The sequence below is a fragment of the Eptatretus burgeri genome, chromosome 5 (assembly GCF_056783735.1).
Source record: "Eptatretus burgeri isolate ZD-2024b chromosome 5, Ebu_testis_v1, whole genome shotgun sequence".
Taxonomy (NCBI): Eukaryota; Metazoa; Chordata; class Myxini; order Myxiniformes; family Myxinidae; genus Eptatretus; species Eptatretus burgeri.
In genome coordinates this window covers 90491431-90514394 of record NC_140965.1, presented here as the reverse complement: position 1 = coordinate 90514394, position 22964 = coordinate 90491431, and the positions used below count along the sequence as shown (strand labels likewise).

Genomic DNA, 22964 nt, shown 5'->3' with positions numbered 1-22964 from the left:
GAATATTTCAGACTGGATCATTTTTCGGACGATGCTGATTAAAGGTTGATGCGTTTAAGTAAAAAAAAAAAAATGGTCACAAAATTAAGGTTTGGTTTGGCGTGTTAAACAATTTTCTTTCAACCAATTTTTACAGGAGTGGGGATCGCAAAATAGCAAGGTATAGATCAATCCAGGTAATACTTGACAAAAGGAAAATGCAAGTAAATATTGGTCTAGTGTCTTCATTTCTTAAATTGGCAAATAATGATGTGTTCATATTTAGGTCATGATGTTGTTGAAGCCTTTTTGTAATGTTTGTCATGTTGACATATTTATAGCCTGATCTGGCCTTTAATGTTGTTTTGCTATTTAGCAAACCTTTATTCTGTAGCCACTCATCTGATGTGGCCAAAATTACTGAGCATTCAGGTTTTCATTGAGCAGCATTTTGTGATCTGTAATCTTGATTTTGCGGCCATGTGTTTGATGTGATCACTTGCAATGACCAACATTTTGGAATACTTGTTTTCGTGTATTTTTTTTCAGTTCTGTTTATAAGGTTTTTTTTTTCAATGAGGGCAGTTTCGATTTTACACAAGTCATGAGGTCAAAATCTGCTACCACATGGGAATGAGAATGTAGGGCAGCAAGAACACACCCTGTAATTTTTAGATCCTCGTGGAGGATCTCTAAGTCTTACTCACGCTGTTGTTCTTCATCTTCTTCTTGTGGACTTTTTTGTTTCACAGCCTACAGTTTTCATCGAAACTTCCTGAAACTTGGCATATATATGTAAAAATACCCTGCGCAGACAGTAACCATCTCCGATTTTGAAAATTCCTCCTAGAAAAAAAAGTTATGACGTCAAAATATCTCCGCTAATGGAAATCGCCTAAAAAATTATCTCCGAAACAAGGCAAGCTTTTTGAATTCTGTTTGCGGGAATCGAACAGGGCATTAGCAGAGATTAATTACCACACATATGATACATCACTATGACGTCATATCAATTTTTATGACGTCATTCCTATTTTTGACATTTTTTGTTTCACAACCCAGAGTTTTCATCGGATCTTCATGAAACTTGTCACGTATATGCAGAAAGCCCACGCGCAGGCAGTAACCATCTCCGATTTTGGAAATTCTTCCGAGAAAAAAAGTTGACATCATAATATCGCCGCTAATGAAAATCGCCTATACCATTATCTCCGAAACTAGCCAAGCTGTTTGAATTCTGTTTGCGGGAATCAACCGGGCATCAGCACAGATAATCTATCGCAAACCTGACACATCACAATGACGTCATATTTGGGTTTATGACGTCATCATTAAGGGGACGAGGATCTTGGCTCATTTGAGCTTGTTTTCATTTATATTTCTTGATGAGGAGTTCAAATGCAGGGAGACATTTGCATTCACTGACGAATGTCTATGATTATAGTTATTACTTGCAAATTCGAAGATTTTTCATGTATATTGGTCAGTCGACTTTGTTATTCTGTCTGTCTGTCTGTCTGTCTGTCTGTCTGTTTATCACCTACAGGTCACAATTTCACACCAATCTTCACAAAACGTCACCACAGAGTAGAGTTTGGCATAAGGAAGAAGGCTGTTGATTTTGAGGTCAAAAGGTAAAAAGGTCAACATAGGCCAAAGGTGAACAACTTATGTGGGATTTCTAAAATCCTAAATTTTCATCCCAATGACTTGAAATTTGAAGAGGATTTATACCTCAAGTCATTGAATTCAACCAGTCAAGTATTTTTGAGGTCAACATAGACCAAACGGTCAATGTAGGTGCAAGGTCAACAACTGAGGTGGTATTTATAAACTCTCAATTTTCATTTGAAATTTGAAGAGGATTTATATTTTAGGTCAATGAATTCAACCAGCCAATTATTCTTGAGGTCACCGTCGACCAAAAGGTCAACATAGGCCCAAGGTCAACAACTAAGATGGTATTTCTAAAATCCTCAATTTTCATCCCATTGACTTGAAATTTGAAGAGGAGTTGCATATTTGGTCATTAAATTCAACCACCAATTATTTTTGAGGTCAAATTTGTTTCATGGATTTTGCAAGTATCATGCACTGCATGATATCTTGTTATTGTATTTTTTCAACACCGTTTTTTTGGATAGTATAATAAGTATATATATATATATCCGTTAATTATCTTAAAATGGGGTGTTTTAATTTACCCAAACACTCAATTTTCAGTCATGCACTTCCTTGGAGTTTTCAAACTCTGCATGCAAAGTTTCAGGCTGCTCGATTTCATGTTTTTGATATATATATATATATATATATATATATATATATATATATATATATATATATATATATATATATATATATATATTCATGATTTCATTTTTTTTTTCATTATCGTATTTTTTTTCTGTAATTGTTTTTATTCCCTTTGAGCAAAAGCATATGTGGTTTCCACGTATTATTCAAGCTGCCACTTTGGGGAGGGTCTTGACAGCTCATGGTTTGGCTCACCGGCTGAGCGTACAAACTTCAATGCTCTGCTCCCACCCTAATAATTCCGAGGTATCGAGCTTCGTGGGCCAATATGTCAGTTATCGGTGTTCAGCTAATGACCTATCCAACAAGTGTTGTTGTAATTGCATTTTCTTTCATAATATGATATTAATATTCCAAAACATTATGTTCATCCTTTGTCTACTTTATCTGCCCTCACCATTCTATCTTTGAGAGAAAATATACAAGATTTCTTTAACATTCTTTCAACAAACAAAAATTAAAGGGTGCAGTCTATTGACTAAAAATGAGGTTTTATTGAAGAGTATTTCAATGGCACAAGCGGGTTGCAGTGTAGTATTATCACCTTTTCACGTGAAAAATACTCTGTGCTCTTCTTGCCAATACTATGTCATTTTGACTCCAGGGATGAAAACAGAGAAACACTCCAACTCTTATGCTGGTTATACCACTAGTGACAAAAATTCATGTACCCAAAAGCATTGGAAAGCATGCTGCATGATCCTTGTTCTTGACTCCATTTTTTGGTTGCAGCAAACTAAACAAACCTGTGAATCATGCGCATTTTTCACGAACAACTTGATCCAACCCCACCCCCCACCTCCCTTTTCGTCTATCTGTGCGTCACCTTGGCCTGACATTTTGGGTTCTAAGTTTTGAGCCATAGCCCCAGCAGAGACACTGTGATTGTTTTTCTGTATCTTTTTTCTCTATCCCAGCCTGTTGCCCTTTCATTTCGCTGTTTTTTTTTTTTCTTGACACCATCTAACTGCAGAAAAGATTGGCACCTTGAAAAGGTTTTGTGTGTGTGTGTGTGTGTGTGTGTGTGTGTGTGTGTGTGTGTGTGTGTGTGTGTGTGTGTGTGTGTGTGTTCATAAATGGACAGAAAAAGCATTCCCCTTAAAATGAAAAAATTAAGATGCATAAATGAAGATATTTATTACATTATTACTTTTTTTGAGAATCAAATTCACATTAAAGATTCTCTCTCACACACACACACACACACACACACACACACACACACACACACACACACACACACACACACACACACACACACACACACACACACACACACACACACACACACACACACACACACACACACAAACACAATAAACCTGATTGAGAAAGCAATGGAGCTGTTCTGGATTAACACACTGATATATTACAGCGCTTGAAAAGAAATATCGAAATCCTATGAGTAAAGATATGACATGGGATCTGCCAGGGAGACAGCCTTTCCCCCTGTTTTCCCTGGCCCCGGACACACTGATCAACCTTATTAATGAGCAAGAACACAGGTACACCCAAACATCCAATTGAAAAATGTCCAAAGAAACAAGAAAGGTGACATATCTACTATCTGTATGGATGATTTAAAGCTCTTCGCATCGAACGATGAGAAATTTCAAGAACAACTGAAATTAGTGAAATGATACTCTGATGACATTCAGATGGAATTGTACCTCGATAAGTGTGCCAAGTACACATTCTTTCAGGATAAAACAATAGAAAAGCACAACATAAAAATCGACCAATATACAACAATACAGGAGCTAGATAATGAAGCATCATACAAATACCTGGAGTACAAGAGGATCACCAAATATATCATAAATATATCTGCAAAACAGTTACCAACGAATATTGGCCTTGAACGAGGCTGATCCTGAAATCATACCTCTCCCCAAGAAACAAAATCAAAGCCATAAACCAACGAGCAGAAGTAGTATTGAAATACAGCTGCGGAATAATAAAACTGGCCACAAGTGGAAACCAACAAACCAGATATCGAAACAAGGAAACTCCGTACCATCCACAAAATGTTCTACAAAAACCAATGCATCCCGAGAATGTAACTGCCGAGATGAAGATGCAGTTGCCTGATGAAGCACAACCAAGTGCACAGAGTGAGAACTGCAGGATTGGCTGAGGAAGTGAAAATTCAGCAGACTACAGAATCCAATTTGTACACACACACACACACACACACACACACACACACACACACACACACACACACACACACACACACACACACACACACACACACACACACACACACACACACACACACACACACACACACACACACACACACTTTAGACTTGACAAGACAATTTGCTTTGGAGATTCGTTTTGATGAGATAATTCCAAAAATCCTGACAAAACTCCCATCTCTTTATTGTTTTTTTTTGTTATTTCTTTTTACTCAAGGTTTGTCTTAAACACTGTTCATTGGAATGAGTGTTGGCCGCATTACGGTATTCAATAACTCCCCTGCTGTTTCACATCTCCGATCACATCGATCTTTTCAGAATCCAGGTTCAATATCCATGGAACGGTCATCCTATAAATTCCCAATTTCTGTTTGTTTGCTGGAACTGCAGACTCATCTTTCAGATTCTTCTTTCGAGCAGAACTGCTAACGTCTTTTAACCCTTTCTCTTGCGCATCCTGTTTCTGTTGTCTTTTTGGTCCAAGCACTTTCACTTTCTGTTAAAATCATCTGTGAAGCTCAATATAATTATGTTTCCACCTGGAGCCCATGTTGTTCCAAATAAAGCTCTGAAGCATTCATTGCTGCTCTCTCGATTCACACTGTTTGTCTCATTTAATTGTAGCAATGTCTTCCTGTTTTGTTTAACTGTTGATGGAAGTTATTTCATCGCCAAGTCTAAAAATGCAGCAAGCAATTTTTCCTAAGATACTCTTAATATACGATGCAATATATTGGGAACTATAATGGAATACCAACTTACAAAAAAAAGAAACCCATCATCATTGCATGGGCCAATATACATTCGGCTGGCATTGAAGAAAAACATCACAAACCTTGTTCACATTAACTCAAAAGTTTGGATCAATATTTGCCTTGAAAACTACACTGTTCAGGTCAAACTATGGTTTCCAGCACACTTAGTCTCTGCACTCTTGGAGAGTTTATATCATTTACTTATTTGACTTTTTTTTCAGATAAAATGTTTCTTTTCTATCGTATAGCCAATGTTGTCACTTCAGTCTGGCTTAACAACAGCATGTCCTTAACCTCAATAAGGATCATCCTACCACTGGAAAAAGGTGTCATCCATCACAAACTCAACCACATTTGCTGGGAAAAGTGTGTGACACTGGCAATAAATTAAATTGAAAATGTCGAAATCTGTGTCGACTTTTGCTGAGACAGTGCCATTCCAGCTTTCTTTGGTTGAAAATTAACTTCTGTTCATCAAATACCTCTCAACACAAACCTGTTTAAACTTTGACAGGCTCTCAGTAGCTTTATAATGGCTGACATCTTCGGCGCCTGCTTCGCAGACCCCAAATGTGTGTGAATGTGATATATATATATATATATATATATATATATATATATATATATATATATATATATATATATATACACATTTTATATGTACGTACATACATACATATATGCATACTTGTATACGAGCAGAGGCTGTCCAAATGTGGTGAGAAGAGGATACCCGGCTTATTTCGAGCAGAACTGTGTGGTGTCGGTTGCCCGGCTGGGTGAGCTTTTCCCATTGGGGGTTTCGTGACATATTGGACATTGAAAAGCTACGGAGTTATTTGCTTCATGGTAGTTACATTTTTCTTGTGGGCAGGCGGCAGCACTGGCTGACACCACGTTCCAATATACAGTTTTTAGTGGCCTTTGATGGCCTTAAAATGGACGTCAAGGCCAACGTGTAGTAGATGAAAACTTTGTCCAGATTCTGAAGAACCTACACCCAAAATGGGGCACCTCCAGCAGTGCTACAGTTCGGCTGTGAAAGAGTAACATACAAACAAACACACAACCAACACTTGTTTAAATAAATAAATATGCAGTACATATAGAAATATTATTCTCCATATAATGATCTGCCGAGGTGTCGAGGGGGGTCGATCTTTCTGGAGCAAAAGGCTTTTTCCCCTGACAGCCCCCGTCCCTGTGACCTCCCAGTCGGATGTGTGATGTCGTCCCATGGTGCAAACCGCTCTTCAATTTTTCCTGTCGCCATCATTGTCGGCGTCCACATCGCAAAGAATGCCAATTTTGCTTCTCCGAGAAAAGGGAGTGTGATTGTGCTCTCATTATCCACACTGGCTGGCTGTTCACATCATGCAGTCTTCACACCCTTTTAGTGCGCTGAGCAACAGTGTACAATGTCGTAGTGAACTTTGCTTGTCCAGCGGGAGGTTGTCCGATTTTTCACTTCTCTTTCTATATTAAAATAAGCTAAAGCATTTCTGTCCATATATTTTTATCATGGGCTTTTGCTCCTTTATACTCCAGTATATACTCATGTATATGATATATATATATATATATATATATATATATATATATATATATATATATATATATATATATATATATATATATATATATATATATATATATATATATTGTTCATCTTTTGGCTGCTCCCGTTAAGGGTCGCCACAGCAGATCATCCGTTATGATCCGCATACTGATTTGGCATAGGTTTTACGCCGGATGCCATTTCTGGCGCAATCCTGGTCGCCTCTTACGACACAGGGATAAGGATTGGGTTTCACCATGATTCCGGGCTGCCCTACACCCTCTCATAGGATGGCCAAGCGCATAGCCCCCATCCTGAAGCGATCCTCCAACCCAAGCCTCCGAGTTGCCGGATTACAGGCGCACGCCACTACGCCCGGTATATATATATATATATATATATATATATATATATATATGTATGTATGTATGTATGTATGTATGTATGTATGTATGTATGTATGTATGTATATATATATATATATATATATATATATATATATATATATATATATATATATATCCGTATAAATAAATATATATGGATATCCATCCGTCCATGCCTCTGTCCGTCCGGACCAGACTCTGCACAGAGCATTGTTGCTGCCGAAGCAGTCTCTTGAGCTATTGGGCACAATCTTGGCCGGGTCACCAATCCAACGCAGAATACTCAAATGGCTCAATCATTCCAGCAAACTGATACTCATTTTGCCAACCTCTGAAGGATGAAAGGTTGAGTCAACCACACCTGCCATTAATTTAACAGCCAAGTTGGATTTGAACTCAGGACCTGAGTATCCCAAGCCTGCCACCTTATCTATTGAGCCAACACCAGGTTTTTTCATAAATATGTATACTGTATAGCACATATATATATATATTTATATATATATATATATATATATATATATATATATATATATATATATATATATATATATATATATATATATATTTATATATATATATATATACACACACACACGTGTGTGTGTGTGTAAGCAAGAGTTCCTGTCCCCAGAGACTGGAAAAGTTGAAGTCAATCTCTCTATATAAATTATTTCATGGACTTTAAAAACGTCAATTGCATTGCACTCATGATTTCACTCAGAGCCAGCTCTTAATAATTTCCATTACATTTCCCGACTGCTGAATAACATCATTGGTGCTTCCTGGTTGTGATTGGTGAACGTAACGCAAAGTGACGACGTGGTAGATGACACTTGTTGGGGCATCAAAAGCCAGTATGCAAGCCGAAATAGCTTCAAAAGTCACCAAGTGGATAGAACAGCGAAATATTGCCCTGATGGTGAAACCACCAGGAATGTTGAAACCAGGTCTGGAGCTTTGCTTTTCATCTGCTTGGTGACAGCTTTTGACTTTGCTTTGCACGAACTGCTGGATCAGGATGTTACATGAACTGCTGGATGCCCAAATGATGAAATTTCAGATCTCATGGGTCTGAATTGTTTGAAGGGGTCTAAAGTATCAAAAGGGCACTGAAAGGTCTGAAAGGTAAAGGGCACTAAAAGGACAGCCCTCACATCTTTCAAGACCCTTTCGACCGCTTTCGACCTTTTGACCTTAAGACCATTTCAACATTTCATTTGCAATCATTCACCTTTCATTTAGGAAATCCTTCCATTTATTTGCCAAACAAAATACACCACACAAAACAAGTCCTGGCAGGGATCTGAAATCTCTGATTGCTCTTTCTAGTTAGACATTGTATTTCAGGAAAATATTTTATGGGATGAATAGAATTCAATGAAAACATCCTTTGAGAGATTGTGATGATAATTATGTTCTCTCTGTCAGTATCAACTTCTGCTATTATATGAAAATCTTTTTTAAAAAGTGAATCTATGATTAATCGGTCAGAAAATACAACACTGATAAAAAAAATAAATCTTCAGTTCTATGAATAACTATTTTGCTCTGTATCACCCCCAACCTCCACCCCCCCACCCCATACCCTTGCTTTTTACCATTAGCGACATGATGGACATTGAAATTTGCTTGATTAAGCACTGTGAGAATTTATAATTGCAGGTGACAGACATTCAATGGGAACAGTGACATTTAAGACATGTTTCATGACATTAATGGCAATGTAAAAAAGAAACATTTTGAAGAACACATTCCATAAATCCATTGCAAATACAAGGCTGGTGACACATTCATTACAGAGTCAGGCTTTCGATTGATTCCCATTAAGAATGACAGAATGAATGTGGTATGTGGCCGCAGGTGCTTTGAATGCGCAGAAAGAAACAAATGATAGTTTTTTGGGGGCTATGCTCAAAGATTTTTAATTTTTTAGAAGCAGTCTGATTTAAGGCCCCAAGGATATCGATACGTATTCTATAATCTCATACAAGCTTCAGGAAAATTAATAACAGGAGAATTCCTCCGATAAAGTGTGTTACGCACTCTGTATTTTACGAGTGTAAAGGATTCATCCAGGGAATGATACCGAATGATTGATATGCTTCCTTCAGAATGAAGGCATTTCCACCGCCTTTTTACCTTATGCCTAAATTTCTCTGCCCATGACAATTGCACATAAGCAACAGCTTGTAACTTTAACAGTGCAAGTTTATAATGTGTTCCAATCTTATGGAAATAGGAATGGGAACACTTTGAAGAAGAAAAAAGTGATTTGATTCAATTTTAACTTTCTTGAAAAAAAGAAAATCCTGTGTCTGCAGCTGCACTCACAAAAAATATTTTCAAGGGAAGGTCATTTGGTGGTTGCCGAGATTTAAACTTTCTCAACCAATCCAACCTTGCAATTTGTGATGGCTGGAGAAAGAAAAAGTTACAATTCTTGGACAAATTGACAATGCAGTTGGTTTTTGGGCCTTGTTTTGGCTTGGATTGTTTGTTGCTCCCCTTATTATCATTTTTGGGACAGACATGATGGGTCAAAGGGCTATTTGAATAAGCCTGACAAAACTTCTGATGGATGTATTTTGTTTGAAGGTTTCTTATGAATCCGGTTCTTTTTTTTTTTTTTTCTCTCTCTCTCTCTCTCTCTCTCTCTCTCTCTCTCTCTCTCTCTCTCTCTCTCTCTCTCTCTCTCTCTCTCTCTCTCTCTCTCTCTCTCTCTCTCTCTCTCTCTCTCTCTCTCTCTCTCTCTCTCTCTCTCTCTCTCTCTCTCTCTCTCTCTCTCTCTCTCTCTCTCTCTCTCTCTCTCTCTCTCTCTCTCTCTCTCTCTCTCTCTCTCTCTCTCTCTCTCTCTCTCTCTCTCTCTCTCTCTCTCTCTCTCTCTCTCTCTCTCTCTCTCTCTCTCTCTCTCTCTCTCTCTCTCTCTCTCCCCTTGACAGACCTGCGAGACGGAGGCCCAAAAGCAGTAATGGTATTTATTCATGGTGGTTCGTACATGGAAGGTACAGGAAACCTTCTGGATGGCAGTGTGCTGGCCAGCTATGGAAATGTTATCGTGGTGACAGTCAACTATCGCCTTGGCGTCTTGGGTAAGCATGCTCTTTGTTGTGCTCTCTCTTGCTTAAAACTCTTCTCTGTTTTTAATACAAAGTCGAAGGTAATGGAGGAGCTTGAGCAAACAATGGATCAGGATGAAAGAGAACAAAAAAAAAAAACAGTAGAAAGAGGGGGGGGGGCACATCAACAGGCCAGGCTGGGGGACAAATAGAGGGAGACTTGGACAAATAAGGGATGTGGGGAAGAATGAGGGGTAGGGGAGGATGCATGGGGTGGACAAGATGGATACAGAAGCAAACTTTCAGGAAGGAACACCTGGAAATTTTAAGAGGTGGGCTTGAGGAGGGTTAATGGAGGTGGAAAAGATCACGGTTTTGGATGAGGGATGAAATGAGAGGGTGAAGACTTGTCTTGAAGACCTCGAGGGAAGAATGGGATTGAAGAGAATGTGGAATTTGGTTTAACAGTCTGGAATAAAGAAGAACGAATGAGTTGAAGTGTGTGGTGAATCTGGATTTTGGTAGTTTCAACAGGAGGGGCTTGCTGGTAGATGACATGTGCCCTGGAGAAACCTTGGGTAGGGTGGGTGGAGGACAAAGCATGGAAAGAACAGAGGGTGCGAGACCAAAAAGGAGGATATAAAAAGAAAGAGAGACCATGGACCTGTCTGCAATGCTTAAGTGATCGCCCCATAGACTCGCCTTCATCGTGGGAGATCTCAATGATCTTGAAGTTCTTGGTTTCCACAACATCAATCTGAGCAAGATGTTCGGCAGGGGCGCCAACTCAGACTGGAGAGCAGGATTCCACCAAGCTGCGGAGGAAGGTCTTGTAGGTGAATAGGAGTTCAGGTGTGCCAAGGAAGGACTTGGCATGACGTAGGATGTCCAGTCGCCGACTGCAAATCCTACGTCATACAGAGGCCAACTAAGAAATCTGATTTGCCAACGAAAGATCATGGCTGATAGTGAGACCCAAAAGTTTTAGTGATTGAACATCTTCAAGAGGATTGTTGAGGTAGGAAATGGGAATTGCTTGCCAGGCAGTCCTTTCGGAGAGAGATTATAAGAGTGGGAGATTTGTCAGGATTGAAAGACGTATTCCAAGTGTTTGACCAGCTTCTAATTCTATTTACATTTGAAGAGAGGGAAGAGGCTGCAGCCTACCTGTCTGGAGGATAAGGGATGTCACCAGAGAGTGGGAGTCATCAGCAAAGAGATAAAGAGAATTTTCCAGAGAGTCGTAGAGATCATTGATGAAAATCAGGAATAGGACTGGGCTGAGCCTTGAGGTACTCCAGCCTTGACAGGGAGAGGAGGTGAGTGGATTCTGTTCAGCAGCACGTGTTGGCTATGACAGTAGAGTAAGTCAGTAAGCCATGCGTGGAGTTGGCCTTGGATGCCTTGGGTAGATTGGTCTTGCAGAACAATGGTGCACAATCTAGCTTATTTGTCTCAATATTTTCGAATATGTATTATGAATTGCAGAGATTATTCATTTTGAATGACAACTTGAACTTACTTTGTATTTTATTTGATGAATAATTGACCTAATTTGGGGCCATCATGGACTTGAAAATGCAGAATTATTTTTGAACCCTCATTCTCTCTTTCCCAAATATTTCTACTCCTCTTTCTTCTCTTTTCCTTTATTTCTTCAACCATTCCCCCATATTCACCACCCCCCTCTCCCCCAATGTTGATGGAATATTTTGATGGAACCTTATGAGAGCATTCATATTGACTGAGAAGACAAACGACGAGATAAAGACAAAACACTGCTTTGCATTTTAATTTGTTTTTGTGACTTCGACCTGTGATTTGATTTTTAAAACACTTTTAGAAGAGATATGTCGACTGATTGAAAATCTGAATGAAAAAGGCAGAAGGTGAACAAATTGACAATGAATTGGGTCAGTAGTAGGTAAAAACATAAGGGTTATTGGGAAGAGAAAGGTCATGCTGTTGAATAGAAAATGGTGTGTGGGTTTGGATTTGCATGAAATGCGCCGAAGGTGATTTGAAGGGTTAGAATCAAGATAGACATGGGTGGGGAGAGGGCAACGCCAGAGGTATGAGGGAAAACACAAAATGGAAGTGAGGGGAGAGTGTGGATTTTGGCAGAAAAGAGCGAGACCAGATGAGAACGAATGCAATACAAGTACCTGGAACCAAAGCTTAAATGTTTGTTAAGTTTCGAATTATACAGCCCACAAGAATGCGAGGGAGATTATGTTTCTGTGGCAATTTTAGATGACAAATTCGATTCAAATTCACAACATTCACCCTGTCTTCCCTGCTACACGTAAGCAACAAGCCAAAAACAGTGGCTCCATTACATACACAACCATCATTTCACTTTGACCCAATCCAAGCGGGCTTCTTCCTATCCAAAGCAAATGCAGCTTATCCCTGACCCGAAGGTCAAAAGAGCAATTTACAGTTATTGAAGGGGTGCACCAGGGCAGCAGTGTGACATGTGTGCATTTTTTTAGATGATATGGCAGCTTTGACTCCCACTCGGAGGTACTTCGCATGGACGGTTCCATTTGTGCCGTAGTCCTCTCTGAGTTTTTCAAGTTCTGCAAGTTCTTTGTTGACTCAACAGTCATCCTGTTTTTTCCCTTGTAAATAAATTATTTTCTTTCCCTTTACTCTGCAATTATGAATCGACGATGAGATTGAAGTTGCATAACTGCAAAATATGAAATTTCCTCTGAAATTGCTTCTTTAATGCACTCATTACAACAACAAAAAAACATTATATGGGAATTATTGACCACACGAGTCAATTTTTGGGGTCAGTAGCGCCTGCGCGAGTGAGATAAATGATTAGACGGTACGTCATTCCTCAGATGGATGTTAAGCTGGGGACCCATCAGTTAGCATTAGTCAGTGGACGTTAAAGATTCTCTGCTGTCTTCCGTGAAGAACGAATTATCGCCCGCTCCCTGAACGAATTCCAAAGTCTAGAAATAGAGTAACACTTGAAATCAGATTCAGTCAAATATCAGGTGTGGCCAGCCAGTTCCTGAAATATTTGGGGCCAATAATATGTGCTTCATGAGATGCCAACCCCATGTCACATGACTTTGGAAAGGACGACAAAAAAGAAAGAGGAGGAAAATGAGGAGAAGAGAAAAGAAATTAGAAGAGTGAATTTGTTAACATGCTACGTTTTTTTTTTAGGTTTTGAACAATACCATTCTCATTGGAAGATTCTTGAACTTGTTTCATTTTTAGGTCATCGCTTATGGTGTATTGCTGGAGACACCATCCATCCATCCATTAGGACCATACTCTGTGCAGAGCGTTGCTGCTACCTAAGCAGTGTCCTTGGCTATTGGGAACAATCCTGGACAGGTTGCCACCCTGACACAGGATACCAGCAAGCTGGCACTCATTTTGCCAACATGAGAAGGATGACAGGCAGGGTCAACCCCAGCTGGTATTAATTCAACAGCCAAGTGGGATTTGAACTCAGGATCCTAGGATCCCAAGCCCACCACCCTAACCATTAAGGCAACACCATGCATAGAAACACCACGGTGTGCCACCAAATTGAATATCAGATAAAAGACAGAGCAATGGTTTGATGATGGTGTTACTTGCGGCTGCCATTCAAATGGAGAAGCATGTTTACTTGGCCTTTCATGGTTGTTATCTTATTTTAGTTATTTTTTGTGTTTATATTTTGAATCAAGTAATTACATTGTTTGTTTTTTTTCTTTGTCGTCCAGGGCTTACGTAGAAGGTTGCACAACACTGCATGAGGAACAAGGAGATTAGGAGATGTTGTCATTCATGAATTACACGGACATTAACAGCCAATGTCAAATAAATACAATGCTTGGGATTTGAACACGAGATCCCATGATCTTGAGCGAAGTGCTCAGATGGGAACAGTAAAGAGGTCAACATGAGTTCTACAAGTATTAAGCAACCTTGTAAAGGTTACAATTGCTGGGAAACTTGTGAAATTTTCCGGCAGTTTCTTTACTTCAACCACAGTGGTAAGAACCAAAAACAAATTGAAAAACAAATTTTACAACCACTTAAAAAAAAAAACTTTTTTGGAAATTATACCAGAAGATTTTATTCATTCATATGCAGCCTGTGGCTGCTTGGCTGCATTATTTTGTGGGACATGCGTGTGCTGTTGATGCAGTGCCCCCTGTTACCAGTAAGTTGGTACTCATTTTTCCAACCTCAGAAGGATGCCAGGCTGAGTCAACCAACCTGGTGCTAATTCAACAGGATTTTCAGGGGCTTGAACTCAAGACCCTAAGATACAGCCACCCTAACCGTTAAGCCAACACTAGGCTTGTATACTAGTCGATTATGAGGCACCATCAAAACGCTCCCAGACTTCTTATATCCATTGAGCTTTGTATCACTGCTCCTTCAAAATTCCCTTTTCTATAGTTTTGCTTTTCCTGCTTTCCAATCACGTCTGGAAGCATCTTTCCCAAATATACTCTTTCTGGACCACTTACAGATCTACCGTCGTCTGTTAACGAATGGGGACATCTCTAAAACACTTATTCAGATCATCATAGTCAAGGCCTGAGTTTTGTTTATAGCATTGAATATCACTTTTATGCTTTGAACATCTGTAAGAACAGAAGATGCTATTAATCATTTTCACTCTTCGAGTAGTCATCTCAAAGTTAAACTGTCATTCCTGACAAAGCGAGATACTGCCAAAGGCAATTTAAGATGTCTTTTAAAACTATATGGCCAGCACAGTCATTCATAAATGTATTCAGAAGGCTATGTGGAGATCTGCAGAACTGAGTATTCTGGATTTTAGCAGCAATCACAAGAATCTTTCACAAGCTCATACCTACTGAAGCATGTGACACCCTACACCCATTTATCAGTGCACAATGTGAGATTGTATTTGAAGGGTCATAGTTTTCTGATCCAGGTAGTGACCTCCTATTTCCTCACAAACATCTTTTTTTTCTACAGAGGTATCCAACGAAAACTTAACCCAAAAGCAGCCTATAATCCTAACCAGTTCATATATATATATATATATATATATATATATATATATATATATATATATATATATATATATATATATATATATATATATATATATATATATATATATATATATATATACATATATATATATATATATATACATATATATATATATATATATACATATATATATATATATATATATACATATATATATATATATACATATATATATATATATACATATATATATATATATATATATATATATATATATATATATATATATATATATATATATATATATATATATATATATATATATATATATATATATATATATATATATACACACATATATATCTTCTTCTTCTTCTTTCAGCTGCTCCCGTTAGGGGGTCGCCACAGCGGATCATCTGTTATGATCCGCATACTGATTTGGCATAGGTTTTACGCCGGATGCCCTTCCTGATGCAACCCTGGTCACCTCTTACGACACAGGGATAAGGATTGGGTTTCGCCATGATTCCGGGCTGCCCTACACCCTCTCATAGAGTGGCCCAGCGCAGAGCGCCCTCCAACTCAAGCGATCCTCCAACCCAAGTAGCTGGATTACAGGCACACGCCACTATACCAGGTATATATATATATATATATATATATATATATATATATATATATATATATATATATATATATATATATATATATATATATATATATATGTCAGGTATGGGAGCATGTGCTAGAACAGCGCGTCGCTGCGTCCACTTTCCGCCGGTACTCCAGGGGCCTCCGTCTGGCCATCCCCCAGGCAGATGCCAGGCCCATCCCCATCTCCTTGAGATGATGGTCAACCTGTTGCAACCATGAGGCACGTGGTCGGCCCACTGGCCTCCTCCACTCATGAGACTCCCTCGCTGAGAGAATCTGGTGAGCAGGATCAGCATCAGGAAAACGAGCCACATGTCCATACAGCCGCAACTGACGCTCACGGACTATGCAGGTAACAAATCTCATCCGAGTCTCTCTCAGCAACCGCTCGTTGGACACAAAATCCGACCAGCGATAGCCAAGGATTCTCCGAAGAGACCTGGTACCAAAGGAATTAAGTCTCCGTCTCAGATCCTTGGTCAGAGTCTAAGTCTCGCACCCATAGAGCAAGAATGGAAGTACCAAGGACCTGAAGACTCGGACTTTCGTCCTCACGCACAGGTACCGGCAGCACCACACCCCATGATCCAGTGAATCCATGACTCCCCAGGCCCGACCCAGACGTCTATTGACCTCTGACTCGCAGCCAGCAGAGACATGAATATCACTGCCAAGGTAAGTGAATCTCTCCACGACCTCAACATCCTCACCACAAACAAACACAGACAGGACAGCAGCATCCAAGATGTCACCGAAAGCCTGGATTTTAGTTTTGACCCAAGAAACCCGTAATCCCAACGGCTCTGACTCCTCATTCAGCACCTCGAGGGCCCCCAAGAGGATGTCTAAAGTCTCCGCAAAGATGACTTCATCATCTGCAAAATCAAGGTCCGAGATCTTGACATTCCCAAACGATGCACCGCAACTTGATCTCTCCGACATCCTCCCTAAAATCCAGTCCATACAAGTGCTGAAAAGTGTGGGGGCCAGTACACATCCCTGACGAACTCCAGTAACAACTGGAAATAAGTCAGAGATGGTACCACCACACTTCACAGCACTCTCAGTACCAGAGTAGAGTTCAGACATCAGATCGATCAGTTTTGGTGGCACCCCACGAAGACCAACAATCCTCCAGAGGACATCCCGAATCGAACGCTTTACAGAGATCAACATAGGCTGCAAGCAGCCCCTGCCGAAACTATCGCCTGCGTTCGGTGAGGACACGAAGTGCAAGGATACGTTCAATCGTTGACCTCTTTGGTGTAAAGCCTGACTGCTCTGGACGCTGGTGCTCTAGCAGATGGTGGCGAACCCGATCAAGAATTATCCGAGCAAAGACCTTGCCCGGCACTGAGAGCAGCGTCACCCCTCGGTAGTTGTTGCAGTCTTGGCGATCACCCTTCCCTTTCCAGAGAGGGACAATAAGGCCCCTCTTCCAGTCAGTTGGGATGATGCCTGTGTTCCAGGCAGAGCACAAAACTGCATGCAACGACACGAGTGCAGCATTTCCACCAGCCTTGAGAAGTTCGGCATGGATGCCACAGATCCCTGGAGCTTTGCCCCGTTTCAACTGGTTCACCGCAGCCCGTGTTTCCACAAGCGAAGGTGGACCACAGTTGATTCGAGGGTCAGCAACAGGGATTGTAACACCCTTGACGTCCAACTCGACAGCTGGGGGATCAGCCTGGTACAACCGCTCGAAGTAAACGGCCCAGCGGGCCTTCACTTCAGACTCCTCTGTCAAGAGCCTACCACTCTCTGCTCGAACTGCAGTGCTCTGAGGGATGGGCTTGGATGAACGTAATGCGCGAATTCCCCTGTAAGCGGGACGAGAATCACCTGTCCACAGGTGATGCTCTACCCCCTCACAGATTCCTCGCACATAGGCCTCCTTGTCCACCCTCAGTGCACGTACAGTTTTAGGCCTCAGCTCCCTGAACAGCTCAGCTCTGCCATTCAGCCTGGCCCTGCGACTCTGGTCAATGGTATCCAGTGTCCCTTGAGAGACAAAATTCTTCTTTGCCCTGCGGTGAGCTCCAAGGCATCCACCGGCAACATCAAGGACGGTGGTCTTGAAGGCGCTCCACAACTCTTCAGGACCCCCCAAAGCACCCAGACCCCCCAAGTGTCCACTCAGCCTGTTCGCAAACTCCTCAGCTACTCTCTCATCCCTGAGCTTGGCAACATCCAGCCTTGGCTGGGATGGTACCATTCTCCAGGATTTAAGGTGCAGCTTTAGAGTTGCTACAACAAGCCTGTGGTCAGTATTGAGCAACTGAGCACTCCGGTAGACCCTGCAGTTCTGGATCATCCTCCAACGACCGTTAATGAGGACATGGTCAATCTCCTTTGCCACACCGCCAGCGTTGGAATACCAAGTCCAGCGATGAGCTTGTGGGCACTGAAACCATGAACCAGCCACCCTAAGTCCATGACTTCTTGCAAAGTCAAGGAACTTAGTGCTATTCTGGTTCATAGTTCCTGACCCATGGGGACCAAGACACACCTCATAACCATCCCTATCAGTTCCAGTCGATGCATTGAAATCCCCCAAGACTAGAAGTGTATCTCGTCTGGGGCACTGATCAACCACAGACTCGAGTGTGGCGTAGAATGCATCCTTCACGGTGAGATCACTCGCCTCAGTCGGAGCATAAACAGAGACCAGGGAAATGACACCTAAGGAGTGACAAATCCTGAATCTCATAATACGCTCGTTGACCGGTGTTACCTCAATTATCATTGGGGTCAGCTTATTGGACACAGCTACAGCAACTCCTTGGGTATGGTAACCATCAGAGTGACCAGACCAATAGTAGGTGTAACCACCCACCATTATCTCGCCGCAATCCGGTCTCCGAACCTCAGAGAGAGCTGCAATCCCGATGTCCAAACGCTTGTGCTCAGATGATAACAGAGACAGGTGATCATCCTCTCTTAGGGATAGGACATTCCAGGCACCCACCTGAAGGGACCGCCTCAGTTTAACCCAAGGAGACTGCCGTCTGGTGGACGACACCTCAGCACCACTCCGACACACTCTCCCGCAATCTGACCCAGGGATGTTACCCCATGGTTTCCCTCCTATCATCAAAGATTGGGGGTCCCGTAGGCTTTGCCCCAATCCCGTCATCCGGTGAGCTGCCCTGCAAAGGGAAGCTGCACAGGAGGCACTCCCACGGAGTGGGTTTTCAGATTTTCTTGCGTTTTTGCGTTTTGCGGAATGAAGGGTTTTACGGTGGCCGGAGTGCAAATCCTGCCACCAACCTCCTAATAAGAAGTAACCCAACTGCAGGAGGATGTCCGCAGACACAGTTGGGCACTAGATATGGATGGCCGTTGGCTCACAAGGAGCTCCTCTGCCCTTTGACAGGTTTTGTTTTTAATCCTGCTGGGTGTCCATATCCAAACACCCTCCTCACCAGAAAACCTGGTGGGGGAGACGGTTTCGTCGCTGACAACCCGACCATGGAACAGGTTAGTACAGGTTTACATGGTACCTGTAGCAGGTCACAGATCAAACCTGACCTGACTGGCAAACATATATATATATATATATATATATATATATATATATATATATATATATATATATATATATATATATATATATATATATATATATGTGTGTGTGTATATATATATATGTGTGTGTATATATATATGTGTGTGTATATATATATATATATATATATATATATATATATATATATATATATATATATATATATATATATATATATATATATATATATATATATATATATATATATATATATATATATATATATATATATATATATATATATATATATATATATATATATATATATATATATATATATATATATATATATATATATATATATATATATATATATATATATATATATATATATATATATATATATTCATATATACGTAACGACAGTGCCGATATAAAGTGTACACCTCCTTTCAAATTTTTCACCTTTTGTTGCCTTATAGCCTGGAATTAAATTACATTAAAATAGACTTTTCCCACCTTAATTTACACACTGTAACCCACAACTTCCAAGTGAAAAACAAATTCTCCAAATTTCAGAAAAATTAATTAAAAATACAAAACTAGATTATATTGGTTGTCCAAGTGTCCACCCCCACCCCCCCCCTTTTATAATAGCAATTGTAAATTCGCTCAGGTGAAACCAATCCCCTTCAAAATCACACATCAAATTAATTGGCCTCCACCTGTGTTAAATTGCAGTGATTCTGATTATTTCAGAATAAAATCAGCTGTCCCTGTAGGTTTCCTCTGCTGGGTAGTGCATTTCACAGCAAAGACTCAACCATGAGCACCAAGCAGCTTTCAAAAGACGTCCAGGATAAAATTATGGAAAGAAACAGATCATGGGATGGTATAAAATTATTTCGCAGGCCTTGAATATCCCTTGGAGCACAGTCAAGACAATCATTAACAAGTGGAAGGCATATGGTACCACCAAGACCCTGTCTGTATCAGGCCATCCCTCCAAACTGAATGACCAAGCAAGGAGGAGACTGATTTGAGAGGCTACCAAGAGGCCTTCATGGCAAAGTCTGGTCACTGAATACATGCGCCAACAATATCTCAAGCACTCCACTTGTCTGGCCCTTACGGTAGGTGGCAAGAAGGAAGCCATTACTCAAAAATGCCTTCCTTGAGTGTTTGAGGTGTACAAGAAAACCATTCTGGAGCTTCTCAAGCCATGTGGCAAAAAGTTTTGTGGTCTGACGAAACAAAGATGGAACTTTTTGGCGTAAATGTAAAACGTTACATTTGGCGCAAACCAAATACAGCACAACACCCAAAGAACTTTGAAGAACATCACCCTGTGAAGCTTTGTGCTGGCAGATTAATGCTATGGTGATGTTTCTCATCAGCAAGGACTGGGGCACTTGTCAGGATTGAAAGGAAAATGGATGGACCAAAATACAGAAACATCCCAGAGGAAAATCTGCTGTCCTCTGCAAAAATTCTGAAATTGGGACGGAAGTTCACATTTCAGCACAATGACCCGTAGCACGCAGCCAAAGCTACACTGGAGTGGTGAAGGAATAAAAAGACAAATGTCCTTGAGTGACTCAGTCAGAGCCCCAATCCAAATTCAATTGAAAATCTGTGGCATGACTTGAAGATTGCTGTCAATCAATGCTCCCCACGCAACTTGACTGAGTTTGAACAGTTTTGTACAGAAGAATGGGCAAACATTGCCCAATCAAGGTGTACAAAGTTGGTAGAGACCATAGAGCTGTATATAAGAACTTGAGTGCGCTGCCCCTATACCACGCACGTAACACCACTGTGCCACCATGTACGACCCACTGCCATCACCAAAACGGGCAACTTGATTGAGGAAATACCCAGATGTGCCGACACTCACCATGTTTACGATATGGCGATGTACACTACGAGAGTATCGTACAGCACATTATTTCACTCTTATTGGTAAATACGAGGGAAATAATTAGCAAACTAATTAACTACATGTTTGTTTACCAATTAGAAAATATAAATACAAAATACATTAGTATTTTTCTTACCTTACTGGCCCAGAAACATGAGCATTACTTCGACATCGTTGTGAGTGAAATGCAACAAAAACGACGCAACTGCCGAATTCCACTTCCATGATCAATTTTGTACGGCTGTATAATCCGAGGAAAAAGTTTTACGAATGGTTTTTGATCGTTTATATGGCCCAAAAATCACCCGAAGCTGAAGTACACAAAATATTACTGTACTCATTATCTGTACAATTTTATGCACACAATCCACAGGCATCACAAGACACGGGCACGGCTCATTATAATCCAACGAGGATAAAGCATTGTGACACTTTTAAACAGTCACAACATTGCTATCAATACCCGTTGTTCGTTCATGCGACCTCGGTGATCTGATTATAAAATTCCCCCTTTCACAGTCCGTGTGTAATACCTCGAACAAGAAAATGGCCTATTACTGGCCAAGAAACAAATTCGTTTTGGTAAGCTGATGCCGTTTAGATTTTTATAATCAGGCATAATTTTTAGTTATTTTGTACACGAAGTGCCGTTGCATGTCGGATCCACAGAAACGGTCAGGCAGTGCGATCCGAGATTTTTGCCCATTTTGGTAATGGCGGCCAAGTCCCCTTGTCGGCACAGCGTTACGGGGAAGAGCACATTCCAGGGTTTATATACAGCTCTATGGTATAGACCTATCCCAACAGACTCACAGCTGTAATTGCTGTCAAAGATGCTTCCACCAAGTATTAACTCAAAGCGGGGACACTGAACCAACCAAGATATTCTAGTTTTGTATTTTTTTTTATTAATTTTCTGAAATTTGTAGTATTTGTTTTTCACTTGGAAGTTGTGGGTTACAATGGGAAAATATAAGTGGAAATCGTCTGATTTAATGTAATTTAATTCCAGGCTAGAAAGCAACAAAAGGTGAAATTTTTGAAAGGGGGTGTATACTTTCGATCGGCACTGTACATACTGTATTTTGTCTGTATCCAGCTTGTTTACCCCTTATGTTCGTCTCTCCATGCCCTTTTTTCTTGAAGTCTCCCTCTATTTTGTCCCTCCACTTTGCTGTTTGTTTGTTTCCCTCCCCCCTCCCCCACAGTCTTTCCGATGTTCTTGTCATTCTGTTATGTCCTGATTTATTCTGTATTGCAAATTGTCAGATTAATAACTTTGACTCTTAAGGTTGTGGGTTTTAAACCTCTCCCCCCTACATTACCATTTCCTTCCTTCTATCTGTCTCTCCACCAACAAAAGCCACACAGGTTAGAGAGCACTGCTTTGCAACAACGTTCCTGGAAGGAGACTTCCCTGCTGGCAGAAATATGTTAGACTAACGTTGGCCCAACAGTAGCCATTATATGAGGTCAATGTCAATTTGATCAATGGGCGAACATTGTTAGGAAACCAATATGTTGGCTTTTAGACAGAATTCATGTGACGGTCAAACTACAAGATTGAATCACGCTTCCTCCCCCAAGCACCACCACATCCCCAACCATTCCAATGGTGAACCCGTTGTTGGA

General features: G+C 40.5%; 1 protein-coding gene across 3 annotated transcripts in view; it reads left to right on the top strand.

The window, feature by feature from the left end:
• The window catches only part of LOC147026933 (neuroligin-1-like), a 570224-nt gene that overhangs the window by 101390 nt on the left and 445870 nt on the right, over positions 1-22964 (top strand). For all 3 annotated transcript variants that reach the window (XM_085882834.1, XM_085882833.1, XM_085882835.1), the window contains exon 2: positions 10138-10287. In XM_085882834.1, the coding sequence (XP_085738960.1) occupies positions 10138-10287 (150 nt within the window). The remainder of the gene's footprint in view (positions 1-10137; positions 10288-22964) is intronic.